Below are 13153 nucleotides of genomic sequence, written 5' to 3'. Positions count from 1 at the left end.
GCCCTTGGTCTTCCCACCCAGTCATTCTCTGCAACATGCTCACTCTCAGCAATTTCTGCCACTTACAACAAGAGGGGAGGGGTAGGTACATTCTCACCCTCTCCTTTTCTTTTCAGAATTCCCTGTTTGATACACTGTTCCACTTTTCCATCTCTATCAACACTCTCTCCCTTTCTCACACCCAGTTCCCACAAATTACAGGAAATGCAACAACTCTTCCAGTGCTCACTAGCATGACAACCCTCCTTCCAGAAGAAGCAGTGATTCACAGGTACAGCTTCCCGTTCAACATACTTCATCCAGTGCTCACTGCTCTGCAGTGGGGAAGCCAAACTTCTGTTTACATACTGTACCAACAGTTCTTCTCACTCCTTGAACTGGCCACCAGTGGGAGGCAGAGGTGACAAGGCCAGGCGCTTTCTGCTCATCTGCCGATGAGGATAGTTCCTTGTTATCTCCTGCGCCTCGTTTGTAGCCCTGTATAAGCTCCTTGCCCCCCAGTTTCTTGGCTCAGTTTGGTATCTTCTTTTTGGGTGAAGTTTGATTTTGTTTGTGGGAATTGCTAACTTTGGTGACCTTAGTTAACCCCTGTCTGTATCTTGCCTCTTATGGAATCCAGGGTGGCTTGGTGGTTAGCACAATGCTTTACAGCACAGGTAGCCTGGGTTCAATTCTAGCTGCTGCCTGTAAGGGGTTTATATGTTCCTGTGACTCTGGGTTTCCTACCACCATCCAAAAATGTACTGGTTGGAAGATTAATTGGTCACCATAAATTGCCCATGGTTAGGTTAGGATTGAAAAGGCCTAACCTGTACTGTATCTCAATGAGTAAACAATAAACAAACTTTGTTCAATTGTTTCCCTCTAATTTTGTGCGACTTTTCTCTGCAATTGGATTCACCACTATTCGGCGTGAGAGAAGTTGAAACTGAAGTTACCTAGTCAGCTGTGACAGTATTTCTGCACAATCTGTTTTACATTTTGTTTAGGTTCCCCCCCCCCCCCCCCCCCCAGAGTACTCGTACAACAAAGCTACTCTAACATCGCGGAGGTTTCTTTCACAAGGAGCCTCCTACAAGGCATGGGTAGAAACAACATTTCGTTAGGCAGTGAGAAAGCTGGATAATGTCTGTGTGTTTATTCCTCTTTACCTACCAAGTGTCCTCCTCGTTCTGCTTTACGTTTCTCGGTTAGCCTTACACGCCACATAGATATTTATTGAATGCCTTTATTCCAGTGGAGACAGTGGAACACATTAGAAATACTAACACGGGTGGCAGGCAGCGATATTGCACGGCATTTAACGGCTGCAAACATCTGTTTCAAAATGGGAAGGAAATAAACTATTTTATTCATCTCCACCCATCAAATGGGAAATAATTCAACCCGACCCATCCAATTCAAATCAGCACACAGCGATGTCAAAAGTCACTAATTCGCGGTTGGGGAAAATTAATGAATGCTTAAAGCGTTGTCTATAGTAAGATCTTGTCGGAGTAGCTGATCTGGCAATATCTCAGTTAAAATAAAACCGGACGTTTGTACTCGGTAGTCCTTACGCAGTGTTTCCTCGACATCACATTGGCCTCAGTCCTGACTGCGAATCTGCTGTCTGAATTAACCTAACCAAGTGGTAAGTCTCCTGTTGCAACGGCTGTTCAGCCAGAATCCACGTTTGTAAATGCTGACACACAAGGATTTTTAGCAATGAAAATAATCGTCCAATTTCCGTATCAAAATATAGCGTTTTATTATCAGTTAACCTTTGCATTTACAATTGGTAGCTGATGGACTGGGACGATGCATACTACTGCAGATAATATTTAAAGATCGTTTACTAAGCCAAAAACTAGGTACATTAGTGAGGTTGTAAAGTTCTCGGCAACAGTTTTTTGAGTTGATATCTTGTTGTCCGTCCAGCCTCTGCCACCATTCCAGACTAATCAAAGTCGGGCTTCACACTTCTATCCAAAGAACAAGACTTGAACCGAATATGCAGGTCAGTAACTGGTAAAATAGTTAACTCACAGCGTGAAATGAAATCACCTATGTGCGGGTTTTGATTGCTGGCAACACGTTGACCTGTGTTTTTGTTCATTTGACGACTCAGAACGGGAGTTAGTTGGTGGTGGTTGTGTGTGTGTGTGGGGGGGGGGGGGGGGGAGTGTAGTTAATTCATTTTGTGGCTGTGTAATAACTTCGCATACTATTCCGAATTTTGAAATTTTAAGTCAATATCCCCGTTGTTGAATGAAGGAATGCGAAGACATTGAAACGTGAACTTTCTATTTCAGACCATATGTAAAGTGCTTCTGGGTGTCGTTGCAACTGTTGTCATTATCGTTGTGATAACAGTTCCGATTGTCGTCCTGGTGCCAGGCAGTAAGTGTATTTAATGCTGTTTAAGCGTTGCAACGCGTCATTAATGATGATTTCTAATGTATTTGTAGAGTGACTTTATTGTTCGCGGCACCATCAGAAACTGATGGGAAAAAATACAGCAAGATTGCAAAGAGCTCCCAAAGTCTGTTCCTGTTCCGTCTCTCTGATGTGCATTGAACCCACATACCTTGTCACTCTTCCTGAAAACACATCCTTGGGAAATACTTGTGGCCCTAATGTTTTTATTCCATACGGTCTGCTCCACTGAGGTGAAGACTTCAATGCAGTGTAAATCCTGTTTACAGATAGTACTTGTGATGTCAACATTTTTTCTAATCAAGTAACTAATCTGAAGTATCAGATTAATCTGACAGTTTATCTTATTATTGCTAATATTCCTCAGTGCCATTATTTCAGGCACACTTGGTACGGTTACTTTCTTGTTAGTAATGATGTAAGTAAGGTTGAAAGATTACTGAGAAAATTTACATAGCCAGTTCTGAACGACTGAAGGGTTTAGGACTTTATTCCTTAGAACGTAGAAGATTGAGAGGAGATCTGAAAGAGGTGTACAAAATTATGAAGGGTATAGTTAGGGTAAATGCAAGCAGGCTTTTTGCACTGATGTTGGGTGTGACTACAACCAGAGGTCATGGGTGAAGGGTGAAACGTGAAAAGTTTAAGGGGAACATGACGGGAAACTTTTTCACTCAGATGGTTATGAGTGTGGGATGAGCTGCCAGTGTAAGTGGTGCATGCAAGCTCAATTTCAACACTCAAAAGAAGTTTAGGTATATGGACAGTTGGGGTATGGAGGGCGTTGGTCCCAGTGCAGGTTGAAGGGAGTAGGCAGTTTAAACGTTTCAGCATGGCCTATTTATGTGTCCTACTTCGCTATGATTCTAATGCCTAACTATATTGCAAAAAAAAATGGAATTTCCTTTCAAGTTCTATAGCATAATTATACTTTAAGGATTGAAATAGTCTATGACTGACTTAAGACATCCAAATTTCTTTTGAAGATATACATGAAGGTTTATATAACCATATAACAATTACAGCGTGGAAACAGGTCATCTCGGCCCTTCTAGCCTGTGCTGAACGTTTATTCTCACCTAATCCCACTGACCTGCACTCAGCCCATAACCCTCCATTCCTTTCATGTCCATATACCTATCCAATTTTGCTTTAAATTACAATACCGAACCTGCCTCTACCACTTCAACTGGAAGCTCATTCCACACAGCTACCACTCTCTGAGTAAAGAAATTCCCCCTCATGTTACCCTTAAACTTCTGCCCCCCTAAGTCTCAACTCATGTCCTCTTGTTTGAATCTCCCCTACTCTCAATGGAAAAAGCCTATCCACGTCAACTCTATCTATCCTCCTCATAATTTTAAATACCTCTATCGAGGCCCCCTCAACCTTCTATGCTCCAAAGAATAAAGACCTAATTTGTTCAATCTTTCCCTGAAACCCAGGTAACATTCCAGTAAGACACACAAAATGCTGGTGGAACACAGCAGGCCAGGCAGCATCTATAGGAGAAGCACTGTCGACGTTTCGGGCCGAGACCCTTCGTCAGGACTAACTGAAAAGAAAGATACTAAGAGATTTGAAAGTAGGAGTGGGAGGGGGGAAATGTGAAATGATAGGAGTAGACCGGAGGGGGTGGGATGCAGCTAAGAGCTGGAAAGGTGATTGGCTAAAGGGATACAGAGCTGGAGAAGGGAAAGGATCATGGGACGGGAGGCCTAGGGAGAAAGAAAGGGGGAGGGGAGCACCAGAGGGAGATGGAGAACAGGCAGAGTGATGGGCAGAGAGAAAAAAAAACTAAATATATCAGGGATGGGGTAAGAAGGGGAGGAGGGGCATTAACGGAAGTTAGAGAAGTCAATGTTCATGCCATCAGGTTGGAGGCTACCCAGCCAGTAAATAAGGTGTTGTTCCTCTAATCTGATTGTGGCTTCATCTTGACAGTAGAGGAGGCCATGGATAGACATATCAGAATGGGAATGGGACGTGGAATTAAAATGTGTGGCTACTGGGAGATCCTGCTTTCTCTGGCGGACAGAGTGTAGGTGTTCAGCCAAACCGTCTCCCAGTCTGCGTCGGGTCTCACCAATATATAAAAGGCCACACCAGGAGCACCGGACACAGTATACCACACCAGCCGACTCACAGGTGAAGTGTCGCCTCACCTGGAAGGACTGTCTGGGACCCTGAATGGTGGTGAGGGAGGAAGTGTAAGGACAGGTGTAGCACTTGTTCCGTTTACAAGGATAGGTGCCAGGAGGGAGAACGGTGGGAAGGGATGGGGGGGGAACGAATGGACAACGGAGTCGCGTAGGGAGTGATCCCTGCAGAAAGCAGAAAGAGGGGAGGAGTGAAAGATGTGTTTGGTAGTGGGATCCCGTAGGAGGTGGCGGAAGTTACGGAGAATTATACGTTGGACCTAGAGGCTGGTGGGGTGGTAGGTGAGGACAAGGGGAACCCTATCCCGAGTGGGGTGGTGGGCAGATGGGATGAGGGCAGATATGTGAGAAATGGGAGAGATGAGTTTGAGAGCAGAGTTGATGGTGGAAGAAGACCTTTTGTTTATAAAAGGAAGACATCTCCTTCGTCCTGGAATGAAAAGCCTCATCCTGGGAGCAGATGCGGTGGAGACGGAGGAATTGCGAGAAGGGGATAGCATTTTTGCAAGATACAGGGTGGGAAGAGGAATACTCCAGGTAGCTGTGAGAGTCTGTAGGCTTATAGTAGATATCAGTAGATAAGCCGTCTCCAGAGATGGAGACAGAAAGATCAAGAAAGGGGAGGGAGGTGTCAGAAATGGACCAGGTAAATTTGAGGGCAGGGTGAAAGTCGGAGGCAAAGTTAATGAAGTCAACGAGCTCAGCATGCGTGCAGGAGGCAGCGCCAATGCAGTCGTCGATGTAGTGAAGGAAAAGAGGGGGACGGAAACCTGTATAGGCTTGGAACATGGACTGTTCCACAAAGCCAACAAAAAGGCAGGCATAACTGGGACCCATACTATGGGACCATGGCTACACCTTTGGTTTGGAGGAAGTGGGAGGAGCCAAAGGAGAAATTATTGAGAGTAAGAACTAATTCCGCTAGACGGAGGAGAGTCGTGGTAGAGGGGAATTGATTAGGTCTGGAATCCAAAAAGAAGCGAAGAGCTTTGAGACCATCTGGGTGGGGGATGGAGGTATTTAGGGACTGGACGTCCATGGTGCAAAAAAGGCGGTGGGGACCAGGGAACTTAAAATCTTTGAAAAAATTCAAAGCGTGAGAAGTGTCACGAACATAGGTGGGAAGGGATTGAGCCAGGGGGGATAAAACAGTGTCAAGGTATGCAGAAATGAGTTCGGTGGGGCAGGAGCAAGCTGAGACAATGGGTCTGCCTGGACAGGTAGGTTTCAAGGTATGCAGAATTGAGTTTGGTGGGGCAGGAGCAAGCTGAGTCAGTGGGTCTAACTGGACAGACAGACCCATTGTCTCAGCTTGCTCCTGCCCCACTGAACTCATTTCTGCATACCTTGACACTTTTTTATCCCCCCTCATTCAATCCCTTCCCACCTATGTTCGTGACACTTCTCATGCTTTGAATTTTTTCAATGATTTTAAGTTCTCTGGCCCCCACCACCTTATTTTCACCATGGACGTCCAGTCCCTAAATACCTCCATCCCCCACCTGGATGGTCTCAAAGCTCTCCTCCGTCTAGCGGAATTAGTTCTTACTCTCAATAATTTCTCCTTTGGCTCCTCCCACTTCCTCCAAACCAAAGGTGTAGCCATGGGCACCCGTATGGGTCCCAGTTATGCCTGCATTTTTGTTGGCTTTGTGGAACAGTCCATGTTCCAAGCCTATACAGGTTTCCGTCCTCCTCTCTTCCTTCACTACATCGACGACTGCATTGGCGCTGCCTCCTGCACGCATGCTGAGCTCGTCGACTTCATTAACTTTGCCTCCAATTTTCACCCAGCCTTCAAATTTACCTGGTCCATGTCTGACACCACCCTCCCCTTTCTTGATCTTTCTGTCTCCATCTCTGGAGACGGCCTATCTACTGATATCTACTATAAGCCTACAGACTCTCACAGCTACCTGGAGTATTCCTCTTCCCACCCTGTCTCTTGCAGAAAGGCTATCCCCTTCTCGCAATTCCTCCGTCTCCACCGCATCTGCTCTCAGGATGAGGCTTTTCATTCCAGGACGAAGGAGATGTCTTCCTTTTTTAAGGAAAGGGGCTTTCCTTCTTCCACCATCAACTCTGCTCTCAAACGCATCTCTCCCATTTCCCGCACATCTGCCCTCATCCCATCCGCCCACCACCCCACTCGGGATAGGGTTCCCCTTGTCCTCACCTACCACCCCACCAGCCTCCAGGTCCAACGTATAATTCTCTGTAACTTCCGCCACCTCCTACAGGATCCCACTACCAAACACATCTTTCCCTCCCCCCTCTTTCTGCTTTCTGCAGGGATCGATCCCTACACGACTCCCTTGTCCACTTGTTCCCCCCCCCCCCCCCCCCATTCCTTCCCACCAATCTCCCTCCTGGCACTTATCCTTGTAAACGGAACAAGTGCTACACCTGCCCTTACACTTCCTCCCTCACCACCATTCAGGGCCCCAGACAGTCCTTCCAAGTGAGGTGACACTTCACCTGTGAGTTGGCCTGTGTGGTATACTGCATCCGGTGCTCCCGGTGTGGCCTTTTATATATTGGTGAGACACGACGCAGTCTGGGAGACCGTTTTGCTGAACACCTACGCTCTGTCCGCCAGAGAAAGCAGGATCTCCCAGTGGCCACACATTTTAATTCCACGTCCCATTCCCATTCTGATATGTCTATCCATGGCCTCCTCTACTGTCAAAATGAAGCCACACTGAGGCTGGAGGAACAATACCTTATATACTGGCTGGGTAGCCTCCAACCTGATGGCATGAACATTGACTTCTCTAAATTCCGTTAATGCCCCTCCTCCCCTTCTTACCCCATCCCTGACACATTTAGTTTCTTTTTCTCTCTGCCCATCACTCTGCCTGTTCTCCATCTCCCTCTGGTACTCCCCTGCCCCTTTCTTTCTCCCCAGGCCTCCTGTCCCATGATCCTTTCCCTTTTCCAGCTCTGTATCTCTTTAGCCAATCACCTTTCCAGCTCTTAGCTTCATCCCACCCCCTCTGGTCTTCTCCTATCATTTCACATTTCCCCCTTCCCCTCCTACTTTCAAATCTCTTAGCATCTTTCTTTTCAGTTAGTCCTGACAAAGGGTCTCAGCCCGAAACATCAACAGTGCTTCTCCTATAGATGCTGCCTAGCCTGCTGTGTTCCACCAGCATTTTTGTGTGTGTTGCTTGAATTTCCAGCATCTGCAGATTTCCTTGTGTTTAACAGTCTAGTAAATCTTCTCTGTACTCTCTCTATTTTGTTGACATCTTTCCTATAATTCAGTGACCAGAACTGAAAACAATACTCCAAATTTGGCCTTACCAATGCCTTGTACAATTTTAACATTACATTCCAACTCTTATACTCAATGCTCTGATTTATAAAGGCCAACATACCAAAAGCTTTCTTCACCACCCTATCCACATGAGATTCCACCTTCAGGGAACTATGCACCATTATTCCTAGATCACTCTGTTCTACTGCATTCTTCAATGCCCTACCATTTACCATGTATGTCCTATTTGGACTATTCCTACCAAAATGTAGCACCTCACACATCAGCATTAAACTCCATCTACCATCATTCAGCCTACTCTTCTAACTGGCCTAAATCTCTCTGCAAGTTTTGCAAACCTACTTCATTATCCAAAACGCCACCTACCTTAGTATCATCTGCATACTTACTAATCCAATTTACCACCCCATCATCCAGATCATTAATGTATATGACAAACAACATTGGACCCAGTACAGATCCCTGAGGCACACCACTAGTCACTGGCCTCCAACCTGACAAACGGTTATCCACCACTACTTTCTGGCATCTCCCATCCAGCCACTGTTGAATCCATTTTACTACTTCAATATTAATACCTAACGATTTAACCTTCCATGCGGAACCTTGTCAAAGGCCTTACTGAAGTCCATATAGACACCATCCACTGCTTTACCCTCATCAACTTTCCTTGTAACATCTTCAAAAAATTCAATTTGTCAAACATGACCTTCCATGCACAAATCCATGTTGACTGTTCCTAATCAGACCCTGTCTATCTAGATAATTATATATACCATCTCTAAGAATACTTTCCATTAATTTACCCACCACTGATGTCAAACTGACAGGCCTATAATTGCTAGGTTTACTCTTAGAACCCTTTTTAAACAATGGAACCACATGAGCAATATGCCAATCCTCAGGCACAATCCCCGTTTCTAATGACGTTTGGAATATTTCTGTCAGAGCCCCTGCTATTTCGACACTAACCTCCCTCAAGGTCCTAGGGAATATTCTGTCAGGATCCGGAGATTTATCCACTTTTGTATTCCTTAAAAGCGCCAGTACTTCATCCTCTTTAATCGTCATAGTTTGCATAACTTCCCTACTTGTTTCCCTTACCTTACACAATTCAATATCCTTCTCCTTAGTGAATATCAAAGAAAAGAAATTGTTCAAAATCTCCCCCATCTCTTTCGGCTCCACACATAGCTGTCCACTCTGATTCTCTAAGGGACCAATTTTATCCCTCGCTATCCTTTTGCTATTAATATAACTGTAGAAACCCTTTGGATTTATTTTCACCTTACTTGCCAAAGCAACCTCGTATCTTCTTTTAGCTTTTCTAATTTCTTTCTTAAGATTCTTCTTGCATTCTTTATATTCCTCGAGCACCTCATTTACTCCATGCTGCCTATATTTATTGTAGATATCTCTCTTTTTCCTAACCAAGTTTCCAATATCCCTTGAAAACCATGGCTCTCTCAAACTTTTAACCTTTCCTTTCAAGCTAACAGGAACATAAAGATTCTGTACCCTCAAAATATCAACATTAAATGATCTCCATTTCTCTATTACATCCTTCCCATAAAACAAATTATCCCAATCCACTCCTTTTAAATCCTTTTGTATCTCCTCAAAGTTAGCCTTTCTCCAATCAAAAATCTCAACCCTGGGTCCAGTCTTATACTTCTCCATAATTATATTGATGCTAATGGCATTGTGATCACTGGACCTAAAGTGCTCCCCAACACATACCTCCATCACCTGACCTATCTCATTCTCTAACAGCAGATCCAACACTGCCCCTTCTCTAGTCGGTACCTCTATGTATTGCTGCAAAAAACTATCCTGCACACATTTTATAAACTCCAAACCATCCATCCCTTTTACAGTATGGGCTTCCCAGTCTATGTGTGGAAAATTAAAATCTCCCACAATCAGCACCCTGTGCTTACTACAAATATCTGCTATCTCCTTGCAAATTTGCTCCTCCAATTCTCGCTCCCCATTAGGTGGTCTATAATATACCCCTATAAGTGTTACTATACCTTTCCCATTCCACAATTCCACCCAAATAGCCTCCCTAGACGAGCCCTCTAATCTATCCTGCCAGAGCACCGATGTAATTTTTTCTCTGACAAGCAACGCCAAACCTCCCCCTCTTGCCCCTCCGATTCTATCACACCTGAAGCAACGAAATCCAGGAATATTTAGTTGCCAATCACACCCCTCTTGCAACCATGTTTCACTAATAACTACAACATCATATTTCCAGGTGTCAGTCCATGCTCTAAGCTCATCCATCTTTCTTACAATGCTCCTAGCATTAAAATAAATATAATTAAATAATTAAATAGCTACATATTATTAAAACAGCTACATATAATTAAAACAGCTATATATTAATGAACAAATTTATAGTTATAAAATGGTAATACAATTAAGTCAGAATTAGGTTTAATATCACTGACCTAAGTTGTGAAATTTGTTGTTTTGCAGCAGAAGTACAATGCAATATATAAGAAAAGTATGAATTGCAATAAGAAGTATATATTAAATATTTGAAATTAAAGTAAATTAGTATAAAAAAGAGAGCAAAAATAACAAGGTAGATTTCATGCGCTGCCTCATTATCTGTTCAGAAATTTGATGGTGGAGGTGAAGAAGCTCTTCCTAAAATATTGAATGTGTGCCTTAAGGCTCTTGTACCTCCTCATTGATGGAAGCAAAAAGAAGAGAGCATGTCCTAAGTAATGAGCTCCTTAATGATGGATTTTTGAGGCACTGCTGTTTGAAAATGTCTTCGATGCTGGGAAGGCTAGTGATCATAATGGAGCTGGTTGTATTTGCAACCCTTTGTAGCTTTTCTTATTCTGTGCAGATGATAATGTAACCAGTTAGAATGCTCTCCATGGTACATCTGTAGAGATGTATTAGAGTCTTTGGTGACATAACAAATCTCCTCAAACTCTTAATGAATTATGTAGCTGCTGAGATGTCATCTTTGTAATTACATCAGTATGTTGAGCCCAGGATAGATCTGAAGAGATGCTGACAGCCAGGATCTTGAAACTGCCCCCCCCCCCCCCAACTTTCCACTAATGATCTCTCGATGAGGACTGATGTATATTCTCTTAACTTCCCCTTCCTAAAGTCCACAATCAATTCCTTGGGCTTACTGATGTTGAGTGAAAAGTTGCTGTGACACCCACTCGACCAGCTGACCTTTCTCACTCCTGTACACCTCCTTGTCACCATCTGAGATTCTGCCAAAAATGGTTGTGCCATTGGCAAATTTATAGATGCCGCTTGAGCTGTGCCTTGCCACACAGTCATGGATGTAGAAAGAGTAGAGCAGTGAGCTAAGCACAAATTCTTGAGGTGTGCCGTATAGATTTCAGTAAGGAGGAAATGGTATTTCCAATCCACACTTACTGTGGTTTGCTGTCTATTTCTGATCTTAACTGACTGTGGTCTCCTGATTAGGAAGTCAAGAATCCAGCTGCAGAGGGAGATAACAGTGGCCCAGGTTTTGAAGTTTCTTGATGAGTACTGAGGGGGTGATGGTATTGAACAGTGGAACGTAGGAGGAAGGGATCAAGGGGGAGGTGATAGGCAGGTGAGAAGAAGTAAGAGGCTGGAGTAGGGAATAGAGGGAGAGGGAGGAATTTTTTAAACCGTTTATGCTCCTATAGATGCTGCCTGACCTGCTGAACAGTGGGCTGTAATCAATAAACAGCATCTTGGCATGGGCATTGCCATTGTCCAGGTCTTCGAAGGCTGAGAGGAGAGCCAGTGAGATTGTATCCACTGTAGGTATATTGTGGTGGTAGGCAAAATACAGTAGCAGGTCCAGGTTCTTGCTAAGGCAGGATCTAATTGTAAGCAGAATGCATCTCTCCTTGTCCCTTTGTGCCTGTGCAGGTTATTTAAAAGAGTTGAGAAATTAGTTCCGCTCCAGGATTCCTGCTTCTTATTTTCTTCCGAGTATTTAAGTTCCCATTTGGCAGTTCTTGTTGAATCTGCTTCCAGCAGCATTTTATGTTGTTTCAGGCTCTAACAGTTCACTGCAGAGGGAATTTCCCTTCTGTTGCCCACTTGACAATTATCACAAAACCAGTGACCTTTATTTATTAATACTCAGCACTCTAAGTGGTTGCTCCACCAATAACAAATGCCCTCTTCACCTTTTCTGCTTCAAAATAACCAGTCTTCTGCATAACTGAAATTCCTCCAGTGTAATAACATGCCTCTCCTACCTTTCCCAGAATTTAATGTTTTCATGAAGTGTAACATCATGATCGAAGTCAGTAATTTGGCATTTTTTAAACACAAGAGATTCTGCAGTTGCTGTAAACCTAGAGCAACATGCACAAAATGCTGAGGGAACTTGACAGGTCAGGCAGCATCCATGGTTTAAAAAAATCCCTCCCCCTCCCCTCTTCTTTTATTTCCCCCTCTGGCCTCCTACCTCTTCTCACCTGCTGATCACCTCCCCCTGAGTCCCCTACTCCTTCCCTTTCTCCTATGGTCCTATCCTCTCCTATCAGAGTCCTTCTTCTCCAGCCCTTTATCTTTCCTACCCACCTGACTTCAGCTATCACCTTTCAGCAATCTTCCTTCCCCTCCCCCCACTGTTATATGCTGTTAATTAATTCCAGATGAAGGGTCTTTGCCCAAAATATCGAGTAGTTATTTATTCCCGTGGATGCTGCCTGAACTGCTGAGTTCCTTCAGCATTTTGTGTGTGTTGACCTATGGAGAGGAATGAGCAATCAACACTTCAGGCTGAGACTCTTCATTAAGACTGGAAAGGAAGGGGGACAAAGCCAGGATAAGAAGGTGGTGGTAGAGAAAGGAGTACAAGGTAGCCGGTGACTGGTGAAGCCCTGGCGGGGGGTAGTGGGGGGAGGAGATGAAGTAAGAAGCTCTGAGGTGATAGGTGGAAGAGGTGAAGACCTAAAGAAAAGGAATCTGAAAGGAGGGGAGAGTGAACCATTGGAGAAAGGGAAGGAGGAGGGGCACCAGAGGGGGAGTGATAGGCAGGTGAGCAAAAGACAAGAGGGGAGCCAGAATGGGGAAGAGAACAAGAGAGAAGGGGGAGGGGGTGTAGAGAAATTACTGGAAGTTATATAAATTGATTCTGCTTTGGTCTAATGGTTTAAGGGGACATGGGAATGTTCTAATAGAAGCTCGAGCGATAGCTTTGTTACACTCAGGGTGGTATGAATTCCAGAGGAAGTGGTTGAGGCAGATACAATAACAACTTCCCTAATAACAGTTGGATGGGTACATGGATTGGAAAGATTTA

The 13153-nt window shown here is 44.3% G+C and overlaps 1 protein-coding gene across 3 annotated transcripts in view; it reads left to right on the top strand.

The window, feature by feature from the left end:
• The first annotated feature begins 1099 nt into the window (after positions 1-1099).
• Positions 1100-13153, top strand: part of LOC140728541 (dipeptidyl peptidase 4-like) — a 202365-nt gene continuing 190311 nt past the window's right edge. The window contains exons 1-3 of one of the 3 annotated variants that reach the window (XM_073047412.1): positions 1100-1633; positions 1921-1999; positions 2295-2382. In XM_073047412.1, coding sequence (XP_072903513.1) covers positions 1994-1999; positions 2295-2382 — 94 coding nt within the window. In that variant the 5' untranslated portion in view covers positions 1100-1633; positions 1921-1993. The other 2 variants (XM_073047414.1, XM_073047413.1) reach the window with 2 other exon arrangements.

The sequence above is a fragment of the Hemitrygon akajei genome, chromosome 5 (genome assembly GCF_048418815.1).
Source record: "Hemitrygon akajei chromosome 5, sHemAka1.3, whole genome shotgun sequence".
In the NCBI taxonomy this organism is placed as follows: domain Eukaryota; kingdom Metazoa; phylum Chordata; class Chondrichthyes; order Myliobatiformes; family Dasyatidae; genus Hemitrygon; species Hemitrygon akajei.
This window is presented reverse-complemented; position numbering and strand designations above follow the sequence as displayed.